Here is a 26,030-nt window from a genome sequence, read left to right as displayed (position 1 = left end):
GTAAATTTAGAAAGCAAATTTTTAATAACCTTTTTTATTGTGTCTTATCATGAGCAATATTCTTTCCCAGTGTAATTACATTAAAACACTCAACATATATTTTGTGTGGAGTAGTCCAATGCATTTTGCTCAAACATAAGCAAAACAAGTCTCATGGTTACTCTAAAGTATTGTAGTAGATGTTTGCCCTGCAGAGAGCCATCTCTCTTAAACACAGATGTGACCATTTATATGATGGTTGTATATAACCATATGTAATCATTAAATGTGCCCATTTCCAATCCAGGTTAAAAGAGATTATCTTGACATGATTTATCTGGATATGGTTATTCATTGTTTTGTCCTAATGCTCTGTTCCTCCTCTAAATGTGGTAACAGAAATTGTCATGCACATCTTATTGCTTTCAATTTTCCATGTTTCATTAAAACTGTTACATGTTTATATAATTTCAGAGAAATCCCTGTACTTTTGTATTTTCTTGATATATTTTTAAGTATTATTTTGCAGATACAATAGATACAGTTCTAACATCTGTTAGATTGATCTGCAGATAAAAGTGTAACATATGATTAGCAATATAATCAACATCAAGAAGACATGTATATTAGAGAACTGTCTGAAGTCTAGGTCAAGTACAGGCTGAGTTAGTCTGTCAAAGGCAAAGAATGAAATGTTTGTTGTCATTTGCTCTGCTTGGATAATCTTTTCTGGTGGTTTTAATCAGGGAAATGAATACAATGCACCACAGTTCAGTTGTGTACCTGAAATGATTATGGGAACTCAGTTAATATATTCAGGTGTGAAAAAACATGACAGTAAAATCTTGAGTTGTATGTCTGATACTGTTGTTTGAAACTGAATGTATCTGTGCACCAGATGCCTGCTGTGCATCCCTGAAATGCATAATCCATTTCTTTTTGCAGGAGTCAACCAAGGTTTCTGAGTTAAACCCCAATGCAAAGGTGTGGGGAAATCATATGTTACACTTGGAAGCAAGTGGTGCCACTGATGGTAGCGTGAGCAAAACGTGGGAAGAAATACCTGACCAGCCTCCAGATTCCTGTAAAGAAGGTATGAACAAGAGTTTCTGGCTGTTGCTCAAGCAGAAGTTAAAATTCTAGCACTGTCTCAATTCTAATTTTCTGGTAAAAAACGTAAAGCATGTATGTAAACACTTGTATTTCAGATGTAGTTTTAACTGTTGTTTAAATGCCATAGTAACTGGCATTAGTGTGAGTGGAAGGAGCACTCCTGAGTGTGTTGGTGGTGTGTGCTGCAGGACTGGATGCCAATGGCGATGGTGACAAGCAGCATCAGAGCGCGGTGCTGACGGAGCTGCCGGAGCCGAGCGCGGCCGTGCCGGGCTCGGAGCAGGCGGACATGAACCCTTTGGCTCTCGATCATTCCGAGTATGAGTCTATGCACGAAACCACCCAGACAGGTGAGAGAAACCTGGGGTGTGCTTGGACCTAGCTTAAAAACAAACTAAACTTGTGTTTTGAGTTAAACAGTGAGCATCTGAAAAACAAAAAAAGCCCCACGAGCTATACCGGTTTTCTCGTTCAATGTATGCGTTCTTTAAACAGACCCTAGGAATTCCTGTCTGTTATACAGTCAAACTTGGACATGTTTAGAGTCCAGTCTTCTCCTGGTTTAAATCTTAAAAGATTCTGCCCAGAATCAAACAAATGCATGTTTCTAGTTGGGTCAGGTGCTGAGGTGAGATTCAGCTACAGTTTGTGTCTCAAGTAGTAATGTTAATGTGGGGAAAGACCCGTTTTGTACTTGAAATAGAAGCCACATTTTAGTATTAACTTCTTCACATTCTTATTTAATCAACTTCCAGAATTTCTCTTCAGTGCAACTGTTAAAAGCTGTAGTCTATACCAGATGGTATGTTTTAAGAAGCTTCTGGAAACTAGCCTAGAGATTCACCATGCTTATATTTCATTGAATGGGACAGAAGGTCTGCAAGATGCATGTAGGATTACTACTTGAACTGAGATGAGGGATGGGAAGTAGAGGAAAATGTACTGGGTGTTTCTTGAGATTCACAACAGGTCTGTTCATTATGCTTAGCTGATTTAGTATTTAAAATTACCAGTACAGCAGCCATAATAGCTGCAAATCAAGGCAACTGAAATCAGAAAATCAGACATCATTGTGGTATCATCTTTGCTTATATTTGAAAACTGAAAGTTCTCATTGACTCTTGTACTTAAGGGTAATATTTAAGAATATTGAATAGTAACTAGCTGGCAGATAGGAAATTGTATTAATGGTGCCTCACACTCTAGAAGGGAACAGCATTCTTCAGATTATTGCTGGAACTTGTCAGTGTGTCCTTTATGTGCCCAAAAGAGTTAACTTTTAACACGAGTTCGATGGTGTTGTAAAGAGCTGAGCAGCAGGTTGGGTCTGTTCCATTTGATGAATAGTGACACATGGTCCCAAGTCTGAAATTTGATCTTTCATTTTTTAGTCATTATTTTTAAAAATGCATATAAAAAGAAATATGGTTAGAACATGATACATGTATTTCTCAAGTGTTGGTGTTCTCTTCATCAGAGGAGAACACGGGAGGACAGCATGGTGGGAGAAAATTAGAAATTGCTTTAGGAAGAAGAAAGGCTAAGGAGAGCTGAATAAAAGGATGAAAGTTAGTGAAGGGAAGGGTATAGAGGACAGTAGTGAAATGCTTCTAAAAAGCCAATTTCCATTTACACACATACATATTAACATGAATAATGTCCTACTAAATGTTCTACAAATCTCTAAAGGCCACACAAAACTTCTACTCTTGAAACATTTCTCCCACTGACTCAATGAGTTTACTATCTACTGACATTGGTATATTGTGTCTAAACTTAAAAGAAACATGGAGTTCATGTTTTCCTTGTGATAATTTTTAAACTTACATATATAAAAAAGTAATTAATTTTGCCTTCTTAACCAAAAGATTGTAAATTGATTGCATATTGTTGTTAGTAGATTGGATATCTGCTGATATTCCATAACCATATTTTTGAAAACCTTCTCTGAATTAATGTGTTGGTAATTTAGAGTGAGACCAGAAGTATGGAATACCTCCATTGCATTGTTCCTTGCATTGCATTAGTCAGGGTTTCATCAGCTAGAAATTTCATCAGCTAGAAATTGACAGTGTTTACTTTGAGATGTGCTTGTAGCTGTTCTAAAAGTGCTTCAGATTTTTTATGTATTTGGAGAACAGAGGTTAACAAGTAAAGTCAGACATGGTTTCTCTTTTCTGTCTTAAATAAAAAGTTGCCATGCAATTTCAGGAGTTGGTAACTAATACATAATGAACATCTATTGAATTTGAAAATTCATTACTAGTTATGTAGTCAGTAATAGACATGATGGCTTGTTTAAAATAGATATTGTGTAATATAGCAGAGCTACTTTTTAATTTGAAGTATTTTAATTATTAGGTGGAAACGAACAGTTGCAGCCAGAAGGTCAGGAAGATTTACGAGAATTACTGAAAAAGACACTGGAATTCTGTTTATCTAGGTAGGTATTTACCTAAATGGACCAAACTGGAGGATGACTAACAGCTTGGGATGTATGTTAATACATTTCTTAGTTGTTTCTTAAAACTGGGTGGAAAGGATGAGAATTTGGAAAAAGTAACACACAAATTTCAGAGTGTTGTGTTGATGTACCTCTTAAAGCTTACCTGAAAGCTCTGTGCCTAATGCATAAACTAGCAAAAACATGGGTTTGAAATGAGAGTAGTTACAAGCAATTACAGATCAGGTGAATTTTTGTGATCTTTACTGGTCATAATTATAACTGAGTAATTTAAGCTATTTAGCAAGCTTTAAGCCAGTGATTTTCATTAATTAGCAAAAATGCTGAAGGAATCTGCCTTCTACTATGTGATGAATTTTTGTCTTAAGTTTATTGGACAAAGTTAATCTATGACATTTCTCTTTTTTTTTTTTTCCTCCCAACAGAGAAAATCTTGCCAGTGACATGTACCTTATATCACAGATGGACAGTGATCAGTATGTGCCAATAATGACAGTAGCAAATCTTGATCATGTCAAGAAACTCAGTACTGATATGGATTTGATTGTTGAAGTGCTGAGATGTAAGTAAAAGTTCCTCAGTGCTAGAAAGCATTTTGGTTATTGGTGTAGAACTATTAATCTGAATTTTTCATCTCTCTTATTGTATTGCAGTAAAATGCCATTATTTTTCTGTACAGCATTAAGTAGCCCAAGCAGCTTAGATCATCAGTTATAGGACTGTAGTTTTATTAAAGCTACTCTGTATTTCAGCTATTGAATAATGATCTATGCACATAAGAATTAAGGATTTTAAATTGTGGGATGTGGTGGGACAACTCACATGATTGGGGGATCATGATGGATATCTTTAGACTGTTCTGTAAAGACAGGTGGGGAAAAAGGGATGGAGGAGTCTCACTCTCTTAAGGAGAACCTTGAATGGATGGAAATCAGCTGCATCAGTCATGGAAGCTCTATGGAGTACCTGTGGGCCAAGACCCTGGGGGGTGTTTCCAAGGGGAATCTTACAGCTGGCATCTGCTACTGACCTGAACCAGGACAATAAGGCCAACAGAGCAATATTTGTGTCACTTAAGTGAGCTTTGGGTCAGCCAAACCTGGTTCTTGCAGTCGGTTTCAATGGCTTAGATATTTGTGGGAAGAACAATACAGCAGCTCCTGCCATCCATCAAGTTTCTGGAACATGCAGAGGACTGTGTCCCCATACAGGTGTTGGGTGTGCCAGCCAGCAGTGAGGCACTGCTGGACTCACTGCTCAGAAGCTGAGAAAACCTGCTCTGTATGTCTCAGTCAGGGGGAGCCTTGGCTGCTCCAGTCATAGAACTGTGGTGTTTGGGGTCGTGCTGAGCACACTGAGCATTTCTAAGGTTTTGTATTTTGCAAGAGCAAACTTCAGCTTGCTCAGAGCACAGCTGGGAAGAATTCTGTGGGAAGCTTCCATGGAAGATAAAGGCACTAACTGTACTAGTGCTGGGAGTTCTCTCCTGGAAGCACAAAAACATTTCATCCCCTGTAAAGGTAAGGGAAGTAGGTGGATCAAGAGACCCCCTTGGCTTAACTCTGTGCTTCTGAGTCTGCTCAAAACAAGAGAGAGACATACCAGAGATGGAAAACTGCATGAATACCTGATGAGAGCTGCAAAGGCATTGCCAGGGTGTGCAGAGATAGTTATAAATGGAAAACCTCAGCTCAGAGTGTATTTCGCCAGAGCTACAAGTTTTGTAAAAAACTAGAAAGGGTTCTTCAGGCATGTAAATGATGAACAGAAACGTTGTCTGCTTGTTTCTTAATTCAAAAAATATTGGAGGCTCTGCCTTGTATGTCTATGTTCACAGCATCTTTTGGAGTGCAAAGCTCCCAGGTTTGTTGACAGCTGAAATGCATTCTTGTCTTTTCTCTCTTAGCGTTGCCTTTAGTTCAAGTGGATGAAAAGGGGGAAAAAGTTCGGCCAAATCAGAATCGCTGTATTGTGATTTTACGTGAAGTACCTGAATCTACTCCCATTGAAGTAAGTGTTCCCATGTTGAGTAAAGAACACTTTTCCCTTAGCACTTGGAAGTTAGATTTTTTTCCTAGATTTCAATAAGCACATCACATTTTTTACTACTACACTGTTAGTTTCTAACAGCACTTCTTAAATGTATTGTCTTTGTTTGGATAAGAAATATTTTTGGTAGATGCATGTTGCTCATAGCAAGGCTGTGGTAGAACCTGTAGTTCTGCAGAGGACTGAGAAACTGACAGTGCTGTCTTTGGTAGAGATACATCTATTTCTTGGGCTTTGTCCTACTTATATGCACTTGGTGCTCAGATCCTTGGATAAATAGACAAAGATGAAAGAAGATAAATCTTAGACTAGAAAATGCCACTGTTGCCCCCTGAAGCTTGCTCAAGTAAAGTAGTTAAAACTTTGTAAACGTTTCTATAATGTTGAGGTGAGAGGTGTCAATAAGTCACTAAGGATCTCCCCTGGCTTGTGGAATGAGTGCAAGACTGGAGAACTTCATTATTTGAAAGATACTTAATGCCACTCCAATGAATCAGGACCGTGACTGATGGAAATATTAGAAAAAAATTATGGGGTTGTAATTAAACCATCTTGAATTTTCAAAAAGGAGAAGGTGCAGATTCTTGATGATGGATATATATTTTAGTTTCTCTTCTATTTAATTTTACAAGGAAGACTAAAGATTCTGAAAGAGTTGCTCCTCTTAAAAGCCATCATACAAAAATCAGAAGTACTGCAGTTTAGAAACTGGTAACAAAAAACTAAGTGGCCTTAGTAAACAGGAACATGAAACAAAATGCTAAAAGGAATTGAAGGGAAGAAGTTGGATATGTGCTATGTACATAGCTTTAAAATAGTGGCTACTTCTAGCTTTCCAAATTAAATGTAGCCTTACAAAGACTGCCTAAGTTTTAGTATTGTAGATTCTTTTTTTTTTTCCTGTCATGAGTTCATCAGGTTAGATATATTGGCACTGGATGTTTACTCTTAAATGTTTGACAACAAAGTTCTGAGGAGTCTTTATTTTCAGAAGTATTGGTCTCCAGTGAAATGCTTTATACATTGTGTTTAAATTTGTTGTGCTGGAAAAATCTGGACTTAACTAACCAGATTTATTAGCCTATGTTTTCTAGCACAGCAGAGTCAGGCTTTATTAAAGCAGCAAAGGCTGTAAGGCCTCCCAAGTTGTGTTGCCTTTTGATGCTGCTCACCTCAGATCTGTGACAAAACAAAGTATGCAAATGAATTAAAACAAATAAAAAATCCAGGGTCTGTTTTTTTCTGTAGAAACTAGCCAGTCATGTTTGAGGTAACATCAGCCCTGTTTCAAATACATGAGTCTGTAAACATTTGAGTTAAAGTTTACTTGCAGGTTTCTACTGAAAAGGCAGGATTTTCCTGTCCCATGCCATATGCACAGGTTTTCATGTGGCTCCATGGTTTTGGGGACAGGGGAGAAATAGACATCTTTCTGCACTTGATACCAAGTTTAAATGTCTTCTGTGGCCTAAATAGCTCCCAGCCAGACCTCTCTTGCAGTATGGCCTTAGACTGTGCTAGTTTTAATTCCTTCCAGGGGGAGACTGGAGAGTGCTGACACTGCTGCAGGTGTTCTGAACTACTCTGTTATGTTTTGTAAGCCCAGCAGTGTCTTTCTTTCTCAGGGTGTCAGAGTTTTGCATTTTACATTGATGTCTTTTCTTCTCTCCATCCTTCCCCCCTCACCTCCCCACCTCCTTATCAAACCACTTTCCCCAGGAGGTTGAAGCACTTTTCAAAGGAGACAATTTGCCTAAGTTCATCAACTGTGAGTTTGCCTATAATGACAATTGGTTCATCACATTTGAATCGGAAGCTGATGCACAGCAGGTAATGCTGTTTTTTTAATCTTTTTAGAATGTAAAAGTAAATAAGGATGACAGGAGGATGAATTGACAGGTTGGAAACTGTATTACAAATGTGTAACAACATAAAGAAAAACATACCCCATGCTGTAAAAACACTAATGCTTCCCCTTAGGTTGTGTCCAGTTTTCAGTAACTATTAAACATAACACTTAAGAGGTTTTTTTTATCTTATTCACATATCGTGACTTCCTGGCTAAAGCTATGATTTTTTTTGTACTGAGAGTGTTGACTTTTTTGGGTGACACGTTGAAATCCTATAATCATAACCATTAGAATCTTGTTTTAATGCTACTGAAGCACTTAATGATAAGTTAAATGTTGCTAAGTGCAGGTGATGTATGAGATTTTGCTATACTGTAACATTAGCAGACACTCCAAGAATTATTGTTAGGCTTAGCCTGTCAAAACTTAAGTTTCCTTTATTTAAATCATATTTGACAAATCTAACAATTTCTTGTTTATAAAGGCTTACAGATACCTTAGAGAAGAAGTGAAGACTTTCCAAGGAAAACCAATTAAGGTAAATAGAGGTTTATGATGTTAGGGGTGGGGGGTGTGTGTATGTTCTGGGTTTTGTGGTGCTCACTGTGATTTCTAATGTAAAGTTAAGTAGTCTAATCTCAGCAGCCATTTCTCCTGGAGGTGGGTTTAGAAATGTAGCACATATGACTTCAGCTCTCCTCTTCCTCATTTGTGGCAGTGGTATATCCAGCCCAGCATCAGGCAGCAGGGGAGCATTCCTGCTGTCCCTGCAGTGACTGATAAGTGTCCAGTAAAAGTTTGAGAGCTGCTAATTTGAACCATCCTGATATAATTCGAAAGACTGCTGTAATAAATAATCTAATCTCCTTTGCAGGCAAGGATAAAAGCAAAGGCAATAGCTATAAACACATTTTTGCCAAAGAATGGATATAGACCTCTGGATATGAACCTCTACACGCAGCAGCGCTACACAACATCCTTTTACATCCCTCCAGTATACAGTCCCCAGCAGCACTTCCCACTGTACAGCTTAATTGGCCCACAGACCTGGTCAGCCGCACACAGCTACCTTGACCCTTCATTGGTAAGTCTCTTGATTCTGGAACAGTTGTGTTCTTTTCAAAGCTGATACTATTTTCTTATTGAGGTGTAGGAAACATAATTATCCTGAAGAGGGGAGTTTAAGATTCTGGTTCTTCTTGAAAAACAGTCCTTCAGAATCCTTGCCATGGTGTACAAGATGGATTAATTATTTGAAAATTGTGTCTGATCTCAGACTGGAGTGTGATTCTCTTCTTAAACCTTTTAGATTTTGAGGCAGTTCCTTAGTAAAGACTTGTCAAGATACCAAGTTCTTTTAACAGGAAGTTAGATTGTAGGTTAACATGCTGAATTGCCCTGTTTGGCCCTGTTCTTAAAGCAGAATATTTTCTGTGCAATGGTAACATCTCTTTTGGCAATGAAAAGTGAAATTGCTTTTGCTAATTACAAAAATCACTTTTAAATTGGTTTTTAAATTATTTTCTTAAAGGGCTGTTGGTAAGGCTTGAAGCTAGGATGGTAGCAAGAAATCCTTAAATACTCTAATGAGATATATACTGTATCCTGCAATGCTGCTTCTGTCTTCTGCTTTGTGACACTCATCAGAATTACCTTGGCCCCTTTTAGTTGGCCTTTGTTACCCTACAAACACGTGGAGTTTCCTGTAATGACTGGGAGGCTCAGGTTTCCTATCTGGAGCCTCTTTCTCCCCTCTGGAGATGCCTCCTTTACTTGTGGCTCAAAGAAATGAGGGGAGCAATGCTCAAAATTAGAAGTTCTTTAGATGTTTTTTTTGGCAGAGGATTAAAGTGTCCTTGAATAAACTTGAGCAAACATCCTCTGAACTGAACCACAGCTAATTAAAAAGTTGGTGTGCTAAACACTTCACACACAGGGAAGGGAACCAGAGGCTTTGCAGGGGGAGGTGTTCTGGGGGGGATGTGAAGAATGTGGAGGAGACAAGGTAACACAGTGAGCAGTATTGTTCCAGGAAAAAGCTGTCTTGTTAAGCAGCAATGAATTTGAATCTACCTGTAGATAAACTGAGAATAAGGCTGTTGCACAGTCTTGCTCTGGGATACTGAATGAGCTGGATGGGAATAATACAGAAGACAAAGATCAATAAGCCACAGGTTCAAGCACATCATACTGTGTATCTACTTATGTTATCCTGTAACTTTCTGTATCCAAGAAAGTTAGTCCTATCTTTTGGGGAAGACTTGATGAGTTTGCTAGCAGGAAAGATCTCAAACTTTTCTTAGTCAAAACAGGAAATCAACTGTCTGTGCTTTGCTTTTCACTTTCTGCAGTGTATTGTCATTGGTTAGCTGCATTTTATGTACATGACTGTAACGTGATGTTTCTTGATTCTTTTGTAGGAAGAGCTATATTTGAATAGGAATCACTTGAGGAGAACAGGGACCATGAGGAACCATGACACAGCAATAATTTTCATGAGACAGGGTTGCAGTTTGCATGTAGAGACTTGTGTGAAAATACAGCAAAGTTTCTCTATTGTGCTTCAACATAAACTCTACTCTCTCTCATCTCTAATTTGAGATTGAATACCCCAGTCATGTGGGCAATACCATTTTAGTTCTGAAACTTGAATATGGCAACACATGTCCTCGGGATTCTAAAACTACCTCATTGTTCATCATGTGCTTAAATCATATTCGAGAAAAAAATCTAGTTTTTCCTGTTTGGGAATGAAAAAAAAAGACATTGAAAAGAAAGTGTATTTGAACCAGTTGACTTCTGTGAATGCTTTTGGTATTAGTGGAAAATGGGGAAAATTTTTTTTTCATCCAAAAGGATCACACATCATTATAAAGAAAGAAGAGTTGAATATTGCTAGTGTCCCTGATAAGTTCAGTGTCTTCTCATTTTTCAGGTTCAGTGGTTGCTTACTAGCTTTGATGGAATTTTTCAGGCCTCATGTTGTAACTCTTAAACCAGAAACACTTCAAAGCATATTTTGATGAAACTTTGTTCCTCAAGGAGCTTTGTTACAGGCCTTCTTTAATGGCCTTTTTGTGAAGCCTGAGGGAGCATTTGCTGTCATGCATGCTAGGTTAGGCTAGCAGTAGTTTGATATGACAGCTTTGGTGTTAAATTTTGTTTTCCATTGATTAATGATTTAACTTGCGCAAGAAACCTTTTTCAAGTTTAAACGTACCTTTATAGCAAATGGTCTTAATCCCAGCTGTTTCTCAAAGCTTAATAGAATGTAGAAAGAATCTTTTTGTTCTGCATTGTAGTTATTTTCAGGGGAAAAATACAAGCAAGCATTTGCTGGTGCTAACAGTAATGTTCCTTAAATGAAACTCCCACATTTAAATAAAAAATACAAAAGTGTGCTAGTGAGGTTGGAGAAATGACTTTGAACATGCTTCAGGTTTTGAGGCATGTACAAGGTGTTAGTATGCACCCACCCCAGAAAATGTTGTTTCTTCAGACAAGAAAACAGTGTTTCACATGTAGAATAAGGTGGTAAGATCTGAAAAGCATCAGAGTTCCACTTAACATCCACTTATTCTCTAGGCTTTATTTAGATGTCACATGGAAGTAGAATGAGGAACTAAAAGGAAGTTGTTGGGGTTTTTTAAGGGAGGAATTCATGTACAATTGTAAGAGAAACAGTTACAGGCCATGTAGATTAGAGGCTCTGACAAAGGAGTATCTTGATACTCCAAAGCCATGAGTAGTATGGTGTGAAGTAGGAGGAGAGCTGTTTAACTTACAACCAAGAATTTTGGCTTGATGTTTTTCAGTTCTCTTGAACTGTCATAAGTTGAATATGTATAGTGGCTGACTTCTCAGAAAAACAGAAGCTTGGGGTTTTTCCAGAAATTTTGTAAGTTAGCTACAAGGCACTAGACAGATGCTCTGTTGCTGTTTGAGACAATCTTTTGAGTACTGTCCTGCACAGAATGACATAAAATATGGGGTTAAGAAAAGTAATACTCAGTTTGTTTATAATGATGAGCATGCAATACCTTTTTTTAGGTAACACCATTTCCAAATACTGGATTTATCAATGGGTTCACATCTCCAACCTTCAAGCCTGCTGCTTCTCCACTGACAACACTCAGACAGTATCCTCCCAGAAACAGGCAAGTTCATCTATCTTTTAACAATACTGTTGTATTATCTGGCACATGGGGTTTTCATCTGCTTGTTTTAGTAACACCAGCTAACTTGAGAGTACTTGTGAAACTGAACCTGGTGCCAAAGGTGAGGCCAAAGGGCAGATGGTGCTTCTGATGTTAATGGATGCAGTGTTTGGAAATGTAAATGGACAGTCTGAAAGCTGAGAAGTTGTCTGTTCTGTGATTTAGGGTATTCAGCTGAAGTATTCTGGGAGATGACATGTCATCAACAGGGTTATTCATACAGTAAAGCTCTAGCTGAAAACAGACAGGGAAAAGGTTAATTTTGATCATTCACATGACCTGTTACAATGAATGTTGATCATTCTTATAACTGAAATAAGTGATAAAGGAGTGAAGATCTTGCTTCTTCTGAATTCTGTGAACAGGCTTAGGCCTCAGAAGGTCTCTGCTAGTGCGCGTATGTTGAAATGACTTTTGAATTTATAGGAATCCTAGCAAGTCACATATACGCCATACAATACCCAGTGCAGAAAGGGGACCTGGGCTTCTAGACAGTCCTACAATATTCAACTTTTCTGCTGATCGTTTAATCAATGGCGTCAGGAGTCCACAGACGCGGCAGCCGGGCCAAAGCAGGACACGGGTGCAGAGTGCCACCACCAGCTACACCAAGAGGGAAGTGGGGACTGGGAGGATGGAACAGACCAGCCTTGACTCGTCCCCTGGACTAGGGAGGGGGAGGTGAGTGTGCTTCATGGTTGTCCTCTGAGCAGCCAAGTGCTGCTGCTTCTGAACTGCTCTGTTTAGTGCAGGTGTGGTATTGTTACTGCTCTCAATGCTGCTTTAAACTCAGACTCTCCTCAAACCTAAAAACTTGCAAAACACTTCACAGAAAGTGTTGAATACAGAACAAAGGCAAAGCAGACTTCCATGCTTTCCTACCAGATGGAAATCATTATTGGCAACTGATGAACTATTTAGATCTGTAAGACCTAAACTTCTATCCTTTCTTTATCTGGTGCAAGAAAGGTTTTGTGTATTATTTGTTTGACCTAATTGAAGGAGTTCTGCCCAATTCCATTGTTCAGCATTGCAGATTGTACACCTGAATGTGTGTTAGCAGTGCTCATTCTTCACTTTTTCAGTTGAAGAATCAGAATTTTATCCAAACTGGGCATACACAACAGCAAATATGATGGATTGGTATGGAGGGAGGAAAAACTGCTACAGGCAACTAAGGAATCTATTGTTATGTTTTAAAAGCAACCTAATAAAACCCAGAACCAACTACCTGGGGAGCTGAAAACTGGCATATTTATAAATACAGTTCTAATAAGTGCTTCATAAAAGTATTCTGCAGCTTTGATAATGGCTGTATTTATGATTCCAAGTAAATCACATTTTGAGTGACTTACTGAATTGGAAGATAAGTGTTTTGCAGATGATCCTATTTCAGACTTGTATCATTGCAAAATTAAATGGGTATTTTGTGCAAGGGTTGTAATACTTCTCTAAATCTAATTTACCAAATTGTGTTATAACTAATGGATGAAAGTATGATTAAGAACTCAGGAAACAAGATTGCTCAAACTATAGACTAAAAATGTGCAGGAACAGTCAGTACTTAAAATGATATTATTTTGATGGTTCAGTATTGAATATACGTTTAGAATAATGAAAGTCAAATTAACTTAGAAAATATATTGAAACTGAATTAGAATGCACTGCAAATTTTACTGTACTGCTTGGAGGGGCTTTACCTGAAGCAGGGCTGGGGGCAAAGTGCTAAAAATGTTTTGAAGGAGCCTTACCTGGATTGGAAATAGTTAGCTGGATTTCAGAAGTTACATTGGTATACAAAAATTTTTGACCCCCTTATTTATATACTGTAACATTTTGTCTAATCCTTATATGTATCTCTGCTGAGATGTTTTTAACACAGGAATTAATTGTAACCAGTTTATTCTTACTTTGACTTGCATAAGATGTATCCCTTTATTTTAAGGAGAGCTTGCTAGGAATTTTTCCCTGAAACATTTCTTAATAATATAACCTGTGCAGAATGAAGATGGATGAAATAGCAATTGGAATTAATTTTTCCTGTTTTCATTAACTGCTTTCCAACCATTTATAGGTAAGGTTCTCATATCTGCATTCTTTCCCTTAGGAAAAACTCATATGGCTACCGAAAGAAAAGGGAGGACAAGTTTACAGTGAGTGTTCATGATCTTATTTGTCTCTAATAAAAGCAGGGTAACAAGGCAAGAGTGTGGATATTTCATGGAGTAGCAGGGGACATGAGTTACTGCAGAGGCAGTTGTACATTACAGTTGATTAAAGACAACAGCTCATTAGTCACATGAGTTTACTGCATTTGGGTATCAGAGCTGATTTTCCATTAATGCAGAAGTCAGGGAAAAGTTAAAATTACTCTTAGAGTAGCATAAAATTTCCATCTCAGTTTTTGTCAACATGCCAGTGTTCACATTCAGGAATGGCTAAACAGCTGAAGTTGAAAACACTTGATAGTTCATTATCAGTCAGTGACAGTGAAAAACATTATATAGATCCTTGTGGCATAATGTGTAGCAAAAATATTTGTTATGAAGTGATCAGTTGATTTTCTTAAATGCCTCTTTAGGTGCCACCAGGTAAGGGTATGCTAACACTATTAAAATACTGTGGTTTTGGGAAATTGAAATTCAAGGTTAATACCAAAGTAGACATGATACTTGAAAAGGCTGCACTAAGTGTAGAAGAGAAAAAAACATGTTCTTGTAGGATTTAAAGTTTGGTGTGATAAAACCAGTCGTTTCTTTGCAATTCATTTTTGCCACATGTGGCATATTCATGAAGTTGAACCAGGTTATTTCCTTATTCATGTACAGTTGTAAAGTAACACTACTGCATGAGCCACAACACTTCCCTAAAGGTCTGGAATCACTGCATGTGTGTGTTTGTGGCTCCTGCTGTTGATTGGCCTGAGTGAACTAGGATAAAGGAGCAGGAAGGTTTAGCAAGTGATTCCTTCCTTTTGATTGCTTTTAGTTCTCATCAGACTGCCCAGAGACACTGAGACCAGATTGCCTGTAGGATTCCCAGTACTTCTTCCTTTTGCCCTTTCAAAGCTGCTTGAATTTTTAAAAGTGAAATTTTCCTATTAATTTTTCTGTATTTAAAAGAACAAGGAAGTGGTACAGGTTAGGTGTGAGTGGCTGAAGTGAAAGAATTACCTTGGACGCCTCCCTGAGCAGAGCAGCACTTCTGACAGAGCTGACTGCAAAGATTATTTGAACTTGGAATGTAAAAACTGGTAGATGTGAGTTCTTTGGAGACCCACAATTCCCTTCTGTCAGCTCCAGGCTGTTATTGCAGCCTGTGCAGCCAGGTTCCTTCCAGTCTCTTCTGGGCCAAGAATCTTTATTCTGTAGTGTCCAGTGCTGCACCATGAGCAGAAGTGAGAGCTGCTGCACACCCAGGACTGTAAGGAAGTGTACTTGGAACCAAGAAATGAAAATTTTCCCTTTAGACTGTGGAAATAATTGAATCCAGTATCCTATTTCTTGTGTAATGCTGTAGCAATTAGATAGTGTGCACAGAACACCACTAAAACCAGTATATTTTAATGGCATAATGACTTTTAAAGATGAGTTTTCTTTTTAAAGGAAAAAAAGATATAGTTGTATGCACGTTTGCATGAAAAAGAGCATGAAACTTTTTGATCAGATTGTTGCTGAGACTGTAGACATAATCCAAGTACTGAACCTATAAGAAGTTAGCTTGAGAAATTTTATGCAGTTAGCTTAAAATTCATTGAAGTCCTCTCTTATCCTGCTAATTTTAGATGTTAATGCCACTCTTAAGATTTTGAGGGTTTTAGGATTCAACTGTGTAACTTAAAATGTAACATAAAAACATTTGCTATTGCAGAACTTCAGTCGCCTTTAAGAAGAGTAAGTGCTGTGATTTGAAGAATGAGTTAAAAAAATTCAAGTTGTTCCTCTTGCAGTTTGAGCTGGATTAGTGTAGTCTCTCTCCCTGACCTTTGACAGGTCATCTGACTTCAGTTTTGGAGATTTGCAGTCTCCATTGCTGTAGTATTCTTCCAGGGAATAATGCTGGGTCAGTAGTAGTGCTTGGAGTTGCAATTGTTCTCACTTCTGTATTTTTTCTTTCCCTACTTCCCTCTTGACACACAGTTCTTTGGACATTACATGTAGTTTGTGAAAAGACCTCAAAAGTAGTCTTATATCTGTTGTTCTTTTTGTCCAGAAGCATTGTTCTCACATTCACGCCATCTTGACTATATACTTGTGTTTTCCTTTTCAAAATAGGAGCTGTTTCAAAGTTTGGTTTGCATTTGGTATTTTGCAGCAAAGATCATCTTAGCACAGGCCACAGCACAGTCAAGAAACAGTTCTTTGAAGAAAAACTTCTTTGTTTACATGATGTAGGTGAAGTTAATTTGTAACTTCAGTTACAGCATATTACAAAGGAGTTTTATTTTTCCTGTGTAAATATAAAATAACTTGCAAATCCTTACCAGCATTTCTCACAAGTGATCTTAAACCATGGTACTTTTAACTACTGAACTGCTGTCTATAGTGCAAAAAAGTTGCATTTAACACACAGGTGGTTGTTTTGCTTGAGACATTGGTTTTCTTCTTAGAATTAGTTATAAAGTGTCTGTTTCAAAAATGGTTTTGACTCTTACAATTCTATTTTTACACAGTGACAATACAGATTAATACTAATTAGATGTAAATTGTTATTGTCTGTACTACATATAAGGCATGCTGTCTTACCCTTTCTTCATATATCTGAAAGTAAGATTCTTGTTGACTCCTGTCTTTTTATTTAGGATGTTACTAACTGTACATAAATGGGCATTATATTTTCACCATATCATGGTACATAAACCAGTCTGTTTTCCTTTCTGTGTCACTGTGTCTGTCCTCAATGAAGAGTCAGTGAGAAAACTAGTTATTGTGTCAGTGTCCCTAAAGCTGATGCATATACCATGATATTTAAATAATAATTAAATATTTTAAGGGCAACAGTGGAAAATGAAAGCATCCATTCCTCGGTACTCTATGGGTTTTTTGAGGGATGAGATGGGGGGACCTTCTCCAGGGGTTTGCTGATACAAATCAAGTGAAAATACAGTTTAGAGCTGCGTATCTTTTCTGTCATCTAGTGCAGTAACCCCAACCTGGTATTTCTATTCCAGAGAGGCCAAACACAGTCTCCACCACCCCCAAAACCTCCATCTCCCAGCTTTGAATTGGGTCTGTCTAGCTTTCCTCCATTACCTGGGGCTGCTGGCAATTTAAAGACTGAAGACCTGTTTGAAAACAGACTGTCCAGTGTGGTAATAGGAACGTCAAAAGAAAGAGTGAGTAGTGGATGTTCATTTTGGTTGGGAAAACAAAGAATTGCATACCTCTTGTTTTCTGATTTGGTGATCTATGCATGGAAAAACTTGTGGGTTTACATGGGTTGTAAGAAATGTTCTTTAAAAAGAGCTGTCAAATGATGTGCTGCTGCCTTCTTCACTTATATCTTAGAATTTGTTGGGTATTCTCTTTGAAATGGTGTGGAATATGGGTACCAGCTTAATAAGTAGATGTTAATAGCAGATATTAGAAAATATGCTCTTTGCTGTACATAACTGCCTCAGGCTTTTTGATAGACTCAGGTGAAAAATATGTGATAGATTTTCCCTCCTGCTTGAAAGTAAGACTTCTGAGTTTTATATAAAACACTTTAAAGTGACAAACTTCTAAGCACCAAAATAAAGAAGCTGCCTACATAATCTCAGTACACTAGGCATCATAGCTGGAACAAGAACTGCTACCAAAACCAGCTGGATCCCAGTGTTGTCTTGTCAAATTGCTCAGAAAGTAAAAAAAAAATCAGAATAACTTGGCAACCACTGCTGTATAGATGTAGTAGAGATGCAGTTGAAAATTAATGTTCAGTAGTTTTTCATAGATTTCATTCTTAGAACTGTCTCTGCCATGCCATCTGTGAGTGACAGTATGTTCTTCTCCAGGAAAACTCAAATAACCCTCTGCAGTGTGGAATTCTCTGGGCTTTGAAAGTCTGTATTGGCTTTTTTTGATAGCTGAAATGTAACTTGTGTTTTTCTAGCTGTACCACAACTGAAGAAGTTAAGCCCTGGATTAGCAGTGCAAAGTGACATGGTGAAGTGGTGAACCACCACAATCTCTGGTGTCTTCTCCTGCAATAAGCTGGGTTTAGAATGTTTTGTTTGGTGCCCATGTGTCAGGGGTTGGTAAAGAAAGGGGGAGGCAGCAGGACAGTCTGCACCCAAGGCAGTGACTGTGCAGAGAGCCCATCTACTCTGTCTCCTGCAAGTGGTAGGAGGGGCTGCTGTGTTCCAGGATTGCATTTAGAGTGAATGTGCAGTTCAGAGCCATGGTAAAAACAGTGTTTAACTTACTGTCAGCCAATACTACAGATGGTAGGCTGTTCTTGGCTAAGATCTATTAGTTATGAAGTATTTTACCTCTGTTACTTATGAAGTGGTTTTTGACTATGGTATTTCAGGTTTTAAATACAATTCCAGCACTTGCTTTTAATACTGCAGCTGAAAACCCTTTGTTCCCCCATTACAGATCTAGTACTTGCTTTGTACTTACGGTAAAGAACTTAGACTTCTCTCCTGTAGAGGCAGTCTTCATATCAGTCAGGCACTTAGGCTTTATGATACTTGCAGTGCACTGTCACATTAAAAAGCATCCTTCAATTTACCAGTTTCATTTTCCAGCATACAGGAGTTATTCTGTACCATTATGTGGGAAAAAAGGGATTATGCTGCCTTTCCTTGTTGGCATTTAAGTAAAGATTAAGATAACGGCAGCTGGCTCCAAAGAGCAATTGTGTTCTGCTACAAAGCTGTTTGAGCTAACATCAGTCCTGCCAATGTATACAGGCTGCTTTTCACCTTGATCTCAATGTTTTTTCATGTCACTTGATGTGGTGTTACAAAGCACTGAAGTAGAGTTACACAGTGCTTCCCTTGTTTCATATAGAAGGGTGAGTCCAGTGTATGGGAGCTGAGGGGGGACTGAAGGTCTCTCCTTTCCAGCAGTTGTTATGCAAGCATTGTATCTTTATGCTCTTTGCCTAGTGATGCTCTTCTAGAAGTAGCTCTGGGGAATGGCAGGTAATAATCATCCCACATTTTGTAACTAGGAAGTGCAGCACTGTCAGGTCAAGGCTGAGTGTTTTGGCAAGCAAAAGCTCTTGCACGTCTGCTTGACTTGAAGCTGTTCACACTTAACCATGTACCTGCAAGTTCTGATGCACTTGGGTCAGAATGCTCAGCAGCTTGCAGTTTCAAGCTTTTGCATACACTATTACAGTGAATAAACCTATAAAAGCTGTTCTGTTATTTCTGAACATCCACCTTTTGCAGTCTTACATTGAATCAAACTAGGCTTAGATCTACTGCAGTAATCTATGCTGCCTGATTTTAAAACAGTGCCATCAAATCCCATTTTCTTTTATAACAGCAACCATAGGAGTCTTAGGGTTATGCCCTTTTGAATGGTGACTTGGCTGAGGGAAAAGGAGGGGGTTATCTTATTCCTTCTGAGCTTGTGTTCTCCCATTGTTTTCCCTTCTGCATACCAGAATCTCTTTGAGGTTTGGAATTTTTGAGACAGGTCAGAAGCAATACAAAGAACATAGCACCCTTTAAAACAAACAAAATGGTTATAAATGTGAGATATATGTTTTTCAGAATACAAAGTAGTATTTTCTTATTTTGTGACCATTTAAATTAACGTATGCATCTTGAACCTGTTTGGCATTTATCTGGAAGTACAGTATCACTTGGCACTGGCAGAATCTTTTGAGGGCTATGGAAAAAGCCTTTGCTTGGTAGCAAATCATTATATTGGGATGATACAGAATTAGAGCTTTGAAGCTCAGCACTAGGAGACTTTTGTCTTCATAGGCTGCCTGTAGTTATGTCTACAAGTGCAAAGCCTGCTTTGTCACCAGCAGGTGCAGAATTTACAGGTGGAAACAAGTCCAGTCAGTAGTGGTGTTTCCCAGGGCTCAGTATTGGGACCAGTCTGATTTAATAACCTCATCAGTCATTTGGACAGGGGGATTGAGGGCACCCTCAGTAAGTTCACAGACAGCACTAAGTAGGGCAGGAGTGCTGATGTTCTGGAGGGCAGGAAGGGAAAGGTCTGCAGAGGGGTCTGGACAGGCTGGATTGATGTGCTGAGGCCAATTGTGTGAGGTTCAACAAGGCCAAGTGCTGGGTCCTGCATTTGGGTCACAACAACCCCAGGCAGTGCTACAGGCTGGGGACAGAGTGGCTGGAAAGTGGCCCTGGGGAAAGGATCTGGGGGTGCTGGTTGACAGCAGCTGAACATGAGCCAGGTGTGCCCAGGTGGCCAATGACATCCTGGCTTGGGTCAGCAATAGTGTGGCCAGCAGGACCAGGGCAATGAGTGTCCCCCTGTCCTGGGCACTGGTGAGGCTGCCCCTGAAATCCTGTGTTCAGTTTTGGGCCCCCCAATACAAGAAGGACATTGAGGTGCTGCAGTGTGTCCAGAGAAGAGCAGCAAAGCTGGAGGGTCTGGAGCACAAGTTATGAGGAACAGCTGAGGGAACTGGGGTTGTGTAACCTGAAGGAAAGGAGCTCGGGAGACCTTATCACTCCTTACAGCTGCCTGCACAAAGGTTGTTGCCAGGTGGGGATTGGTCTCTTCTCCCAGGCAACCAGTGACAGGACAAGAGGAAATGGCCTCAAGCTGTGCCAGGGGAGATTTAGGTTGAAAGTCAGGAAAATTTTTTTTTACTGTAAGGCAAGTTAAGTGTTGGAACATGCTGCCCAGAGAAGTGATGGAGTCACCACCCTAGGAAGCGTTCAAGAAATGACCAGATGCGGCACTTAGTGCCGTAGTCTAGTTGACAAGGTGGTGATTGATTAAAGGTCTTCTCTAACCTTAATGATTCAAAGCGATTTTGTCATTCAGATATGTCCAAATATAATGGACAATATACAAATGGACTTAAGCTTTTAACTTCTTTGGAAATAACCCCAGTGTGTTATCTGTCTGTGTTTCTAAATAAATGTCAAGGAAAAAATAACATGTTCATTACAATTCCCGTATTGGCTCCTTCTGTACCTTCCTATAGTCAATTTACCAGTATAAATCAAACTAGGAAGTGTTCCCTGGTTGTGCTAATTTTCAGGCAGACCATATTAATTGAATATTTTGATTGTCTTTCTGTGCCTTTTTTCCTCCTTCAGAACATTAATGTGGATGCAAGTACAAACACTATTCCATCAGGAATTCCTCGAGAGCCGTTACCAGTTTCTTCTACATTGCCCAGGACCTTTGAAAGGTCTCCTTCGCCTCCCCAGCCTACTGAGTAAGCACTTAATTACATGGGTATAATTAGTCTGCTCTGCATCACATTTGCATTTTCTTTCATCAGGCAGAACAATGTAAATAGCTATTAAAATTTTAATCAGTGAAAGAAGTAATATTTTGTTGTACTTGTAGTAAAGGCAATAAAGCTTAATTTCTGAACAATATCATAATAGTGATTCAATCATAATAGTAATTTAGCAGAAGAAAACTTAGTGTTGTGGTTTAGTTTCTGTGAGTAGAAGTTTAATGAATACCTTGCTGTCTTGTATTTAGAAACCTTTGAAACACAGAGAGTAAATCCATGGCCCTGTGGGCAATACTGATGTCCATACCATAAAAAAAGTTTTTGGTAACACTTTATTTGGAACTTGCAAATCAAATAGCTGAGTAACTAAATGCTATTAGAACATGACAAATTAGAGGTAGTGTCACATTGCACAGGAATATATTTTTTCTATTTTTGATGGCATTTTTAATGTACTGCTAGTCATCATGTGCTAGGCAAATTATAGCTGTAGCTACTTGCAGTCATACTCAAACTTTTTAGAGCTATTATTAAACTATTCATCTATCCTGAAGTTTTCATTTTTCATGAGCCTTGCTTCCTGCTGGATGATTACAGGGACTCCAAAGTTGTGGATAAACAGCAGAGAGAGACACAGAGTACAGAAAGACTTTCTTCTTCCACTCTGAGTACTGCATGTAAATCGGTACAAGTCAATGGGGCTGCCATAGTAAGTGACCTTATTATTCAGTTTTTCTTAATGATCCAGTTTGTATTTAACAAAATATTTATTGCTACCCAGTGTTGCCTAATCATGTGAGCCCAGCATCCTAGAATTAATCCAGCAGCTTTAAATTTGCTTGTTTGGCTTCATGATTACTTGCATGATAGAATGATGCAATTAGCAGTGCAAAAGAGACCCCCTTATCTGAATCTTTTTCTTGGTAGTATCTCTGAGGTAGAAGTATTAAAACATAGGTTGATATTGAAACCAAAGTATTCATTGTGTTTCAGTTGGTTTAGAGTTTGAAGGGGAAGTGTTTTGCCCTGTGCCAGTACCCCATTTTTCTGGCATGCTGTTTTACATTTTACCTTTTCTTCAGCTTTATTGTCTATGCAGTTTTGTAATCTTCATACTCAAACCCTCATCTGCATATTTAAGTGCATCAGTCTTTTGGGATAGGACTTCACCCTTTTTTGTTCATAAAAGGTTTTTTTCCCCTTAGGATGCTTTGTTTAACTCTGTCCTGTTTGTTCCTGATTTCCCAGGAACTGCGAAAACCTAGTTATGCGGAAATTTGCCAGAGAACAACTAAGGATCCTCCTACATTGCAACCCCAGAAAGAACAGAAGCCAAACACTGTAGCATGTGGGAAAGAAGAAAAAAAGCCCACAGAAACAATAGAGAAAAACAGAGAACCTCCTCCTGCAAAGTCACATCCTGGACAACCCAAAGACCAGAGAAGACAGTCAGGACGCAGATCGTCCCCTCCAGCCGTTGGCAAACGCTTAAATAAAGAACAGAGTACCCCTCCAAAATCTCCTCAGTGAAAATAACACCTGGGAGGGATTTGAGAAGAGGTCTGTTTCCCACAAATTAAACCCATGTTCCCACTAAGATACCTGAGAATGAGTTGCTGGTTAGGAGCTTGCAGTGATACAAGGCATGTAACAATGCCTGCAAGATATTTTTTTGTGAAATACTTTTTCCCCCTCTTGAACAAGCATTCTATTTTTCTGGGTATTTCTGGATAGTTGTTCTAAACCTTACATTTAGATTGGTGCTTAATTGGAGGTGAAGCTTAGTGTGATTTTTTTTTTTCTTTTTCCAAGGTGTAAAATATTTGTCTTTAAAAAAAAATCAACTTTTTATTAAGCCTCTCTGTGGCTGTGTGAGTGCAAGCTCTGTATAGTGAGTTTTTTCTAAACTGTTAAGCAGAAACATGCTGCTGCAATATTTTTAATAAACTGGTCTGCAAGTACATATCTAAATTAGTGTCCAAAAGACTGATAACGGCAGCTAGTGTGTAGAGTGCAAGAAAGTAGATATATTTTACAAATTAGTATGTGACCTTGAAGATTTTTCTTTTATTGGGCTGCTGTACTAAGTGTCAGCAAACAAACTTGCACTTTTAGGTTAAATGAGTAGCTGTTTCTAGCATTTTTAAAAACTTAATCTTTTTTTGATGTTTTGCACACATAAAATGAATTCTACAGGGCACCATATAGCAGTCTTTCTGAAATATTTCCTTTTTTGACTTACTGCAAGCAAGTAACCATCTTCTCACTCCAGAATAAAACTGATGTTATAATTTGCAAATACAAAGCACATTGTGAATAGAAAGAATCAAGTCTGTGAGCTTCTATGGTGGTGAAGCCTGTTAGTGGATGTTATCAGGAGAAAGCAGAGTAGCCTTCTTGTGATAACCTTAGCTTCCCTGTGCTTGTAAGGGAGTTAACTGAGTCAGCGCTGTATATTCTGGTTACCCCTGTGCTCTGTGTAGACTTTTTTTAAAAACTCTGCCCCAAGTGCTCTTTGAAAGAGTTCATATCTTAGTCAGCCTTGTGTTGACATCTTCCTGTAACTACGAGCATTGGCATACGGATTTCAATTTTTCAAGCCGCAAGATAATGGTGTTTGTTTTGTGTGGTGGAGGAAGAGATCCCTGATATTTACCTCTGGGATGAGGTTTCTCACACTTATTTACTTTAGAAGTGATGCGCTTTCTGAAGGACAAGGATGCACTAAATTAGCAAGTTTCTAATAAAGTTGAATATAAATTATTTTTGTTTTAAAATGCCTAAAGCTTTTCTTTAAGTGTTTAAACTGCAGGAAGTTCAGACAAAACTCATTCCTGCTGACTATGACAGTACAGTTTATTCCACAAAAATGTTTATTTAAACAACTGATTTTTTTAAAGAATTATTTCCATCCAATATTTAAAGACTTGAATTTTATTTAAACTTGAAAATGACTTTGCCTTAACTTTTGTACAAGACAGTTTAGAGTTAATGAGGTCTGACCCCGTGGAGGGTTAGCATGAATGGCATACAGAATTACTCAGTTACAGTATGTATCTATTGTCACTGGTCTTACTGGGTAAACATACTGTAGTACAGGAACTAGCCGCAGTTTTTGTAATATACCTTAAAGATCTTAAACAGTTGATCTTTTTCAGATTGTTGAAAAACCTGTAAATGCAAATAGTCAATACTGTATTAAATATGTGCACTTGGAAGTGTGTGCTTTGCTTGTACAGTTGTAAATAATCAGAACATATAAAAAGGTACCCTAAAGAAAAAAATCTGATAAAAATTATTGATATTATAAATGTTGCTGTTGAGCTGGATGTAGATAAACTAAATGTTGTGGTTTGAATATTACTTTAATTTGTTGTTTTTTCTTTTTCTTATTTTATTCTGGTGTGTTGAACTGACTCTGCCTCTTCACTGCAAAAGGGAAATGGAACGAAAGTCTTATTTGAAAGCCCTCAACTATTTTCCTAAAGTCCCTTTAAAACCAAACAATTTAACCAATTCAAAAGTGTTCTGCAATGTAAATAATGAATTTCAGCAGTCAAACTGTAATTTTTAAGTCATTAATAAAAAATCAAGTCTAATTGGGGAAAAACTTGACTGCTGCAAAAATATACACTGAAGCTCACTTGTCTGCTTTCAAGAGTATCAATGCATGGTTCATAGAACTGTAAAGTAACTGTAGAAGTTGACTCCTGATAAATTTCCTTTTACAAGCATCAATTGGTAACTAGTTGGCATTGTAAATCCAGCCTGTTGTATGCTGCAGAATTGGTCAAAATAGGGCACGTGGAGTCTGTTGATTTTTCCTGTTTCAAAAGCGCACTTTGTGAATGCTGAGGGAGGAGATAGGACCCCGACACCATCACCAAAACTGCTCAGCTCCTTCTGTCATTGGATTTTGACCCCCTTCTCCTTTCCCCAGCGGCAGTGAAAGCGGTGGCTAGATTTGTGTATGGTTTAGGCCAGCTGTATGACTCATTCTGTGTGTCTGCTGCATTGAAAGGCTTTACCAGCTGCAGACAGTGGCCAGTGGTCCCTTCCAGCGGCTCGTGCTGGTGCTCAGCCGGTGCCCCAGGTGATCTGTTGAGACCACTGGGATGTGTTGTGCTGTTCTAATGTATTCTGCTGCCATTTGTGATAGGTCAATACACTGTAATTACTGCTTACCCAGCAACAGTCTGTTGCATCTAAAGTTAAAACCTTCCTCTGATGTGGTTTTGTAGCTTTTTTTTAAAAAAGAAAAGGTGACACGCCAAATCGCTGTGTAATATACAATACAACTTCTCCTTACTGTATTTTGCTTTGAGATTTATTTCCCCCCACCCCCACTTAGTGACAAAATGGAGTTTTTGGAGTAGAGTTGTGAAGTTGCATGCAGACTGTTGCTATGATACAGAGAGGGATTAAAATATAGCTTTTAAAATTAAAAATCTCCCAAAAGCAGTAGCTGAGCTCAAGGTTCAGGGATCCAGTAATTAAAATTGGCATTTTACCCTGTTCGAACTGCGTGGTGATGCTTTTCATTTTGAAAACAAGTCAAAATGGGATCTGAGGTTCTTCCAGGAATTTTTAAAAAAAGGTTGCTTTCAAAACTGAATGTCATTTCAGATCAGTCCCACCCCGTGACACTGTCACATAGAAACCTGTGAGCAGTGGCAGATTTTTTATGTTGCTGCCTTGTCCTTCAAAGCCTTGAGCCCTTGGTTTGGCAAGGCCCTTGGAGCAGGGGCAGTGTATCAGGAGCAACAGCTGACTGTAATGGTGCACACCTATCTCTGTATCTCCTTCAGCTTCAGGTAGGGGTTTGTGCTTCAGAACCTATTACACTAATAGCAGCAGACAATCCAAGATTTCTGAGGACACCTAACAGCTGCCAATTCACGAAATAGAAGTGTAATATGGGAGCCTTTTTGAGGGTTTTTGTTTTTGTTCTTCTTCCATTAAGACTGG

General features: G+C 38.5%; 1 protein-coding gene across 1 annotated transcript in view; it reads left to right on the top strand.

Annotated features, from left to right (window-relative positions):
• The window catches only part of LARP4B (La ribonucleoprotein 4B), a 53,966-nt gene extending 29,535 nt beyond the window's left edge, over positions 1-24,431 (top strand). Inside the window, exons 3-17 of the mRNA XM_054273900.1 lie at positions 925-1,072; positions 1,281-1,442; positions 3,454-3,535; positions 3,982-4,118; positions 5,463-5,566; positions 7,325-7,435; positions 7,940-7,993; positions 8,330-8,539; positions 11,506-11,612; positions 12,099-12,353; positions 13,780-13,825; positions 16,843-17,007; positions 20,914-21,035; positions 21,660-21,771; positions 22,311-24,431. Coding sequence (XP_054129875.1) covers positions 925-1,072; positions 1,281-1,442; positions 3,454-3,535; positions 3,982-4,118; positions 5,463-5,566; positions 7,325-7,435; positions 7,940-7,993; positions 8,330-8,539; positions 11,506-11,612; positions 12,099-12,353; positions 13,780-13,825; positions 16,843-17,007; positions 20,914-21,035; positions 21,660-21,771; positions 22,311-22,592 — 2,097 coding nt within the window. The 3' untranslated portion in view covers positions 22,593-24,431. The remainder of the gene's footprint in view (positions 1-924; positions 1,073-1,280; positions 1,443-3,453; positions 3,536-3,981; positions 4,119-5,462; positions 5,567-7,324; positions 7,436-7,939; positions 7,994-8,329; positions 8,540-11,505; positions 11,613-12,098; positions 12,354-13,779; positions 13,826-16,842; positions 17,008-20,913; positions 21,036-21,659; positions 21,772-22,310) is intronic.
• The last annotated feature ends 1,599 nt before the right edge of the window (positions 24,432-26,030 follow it).

This window comes from Melozone crissalis, unplaced genomic scaffold, assembly GCF_028551555.1.
Source record: "Melozone crissalis strain CALT ecotype California unplaced genomic scaffold, PUWL_Pcris_2 ptg000016l_1, whole genome shotgun sequence".
Classification (NCBI taxonomy): domain Eukaryota; kingdom Metazoa; phylum Chordata; class Aves; order Passeriformes; family Passerellidae; genus Melozone; species Melozone crissalis.
The sequence above is the reverse complement of the archived record's forward strand: the minus strand, read 5'-3'. Positions and strand labels throughout refer to the sequence as shown.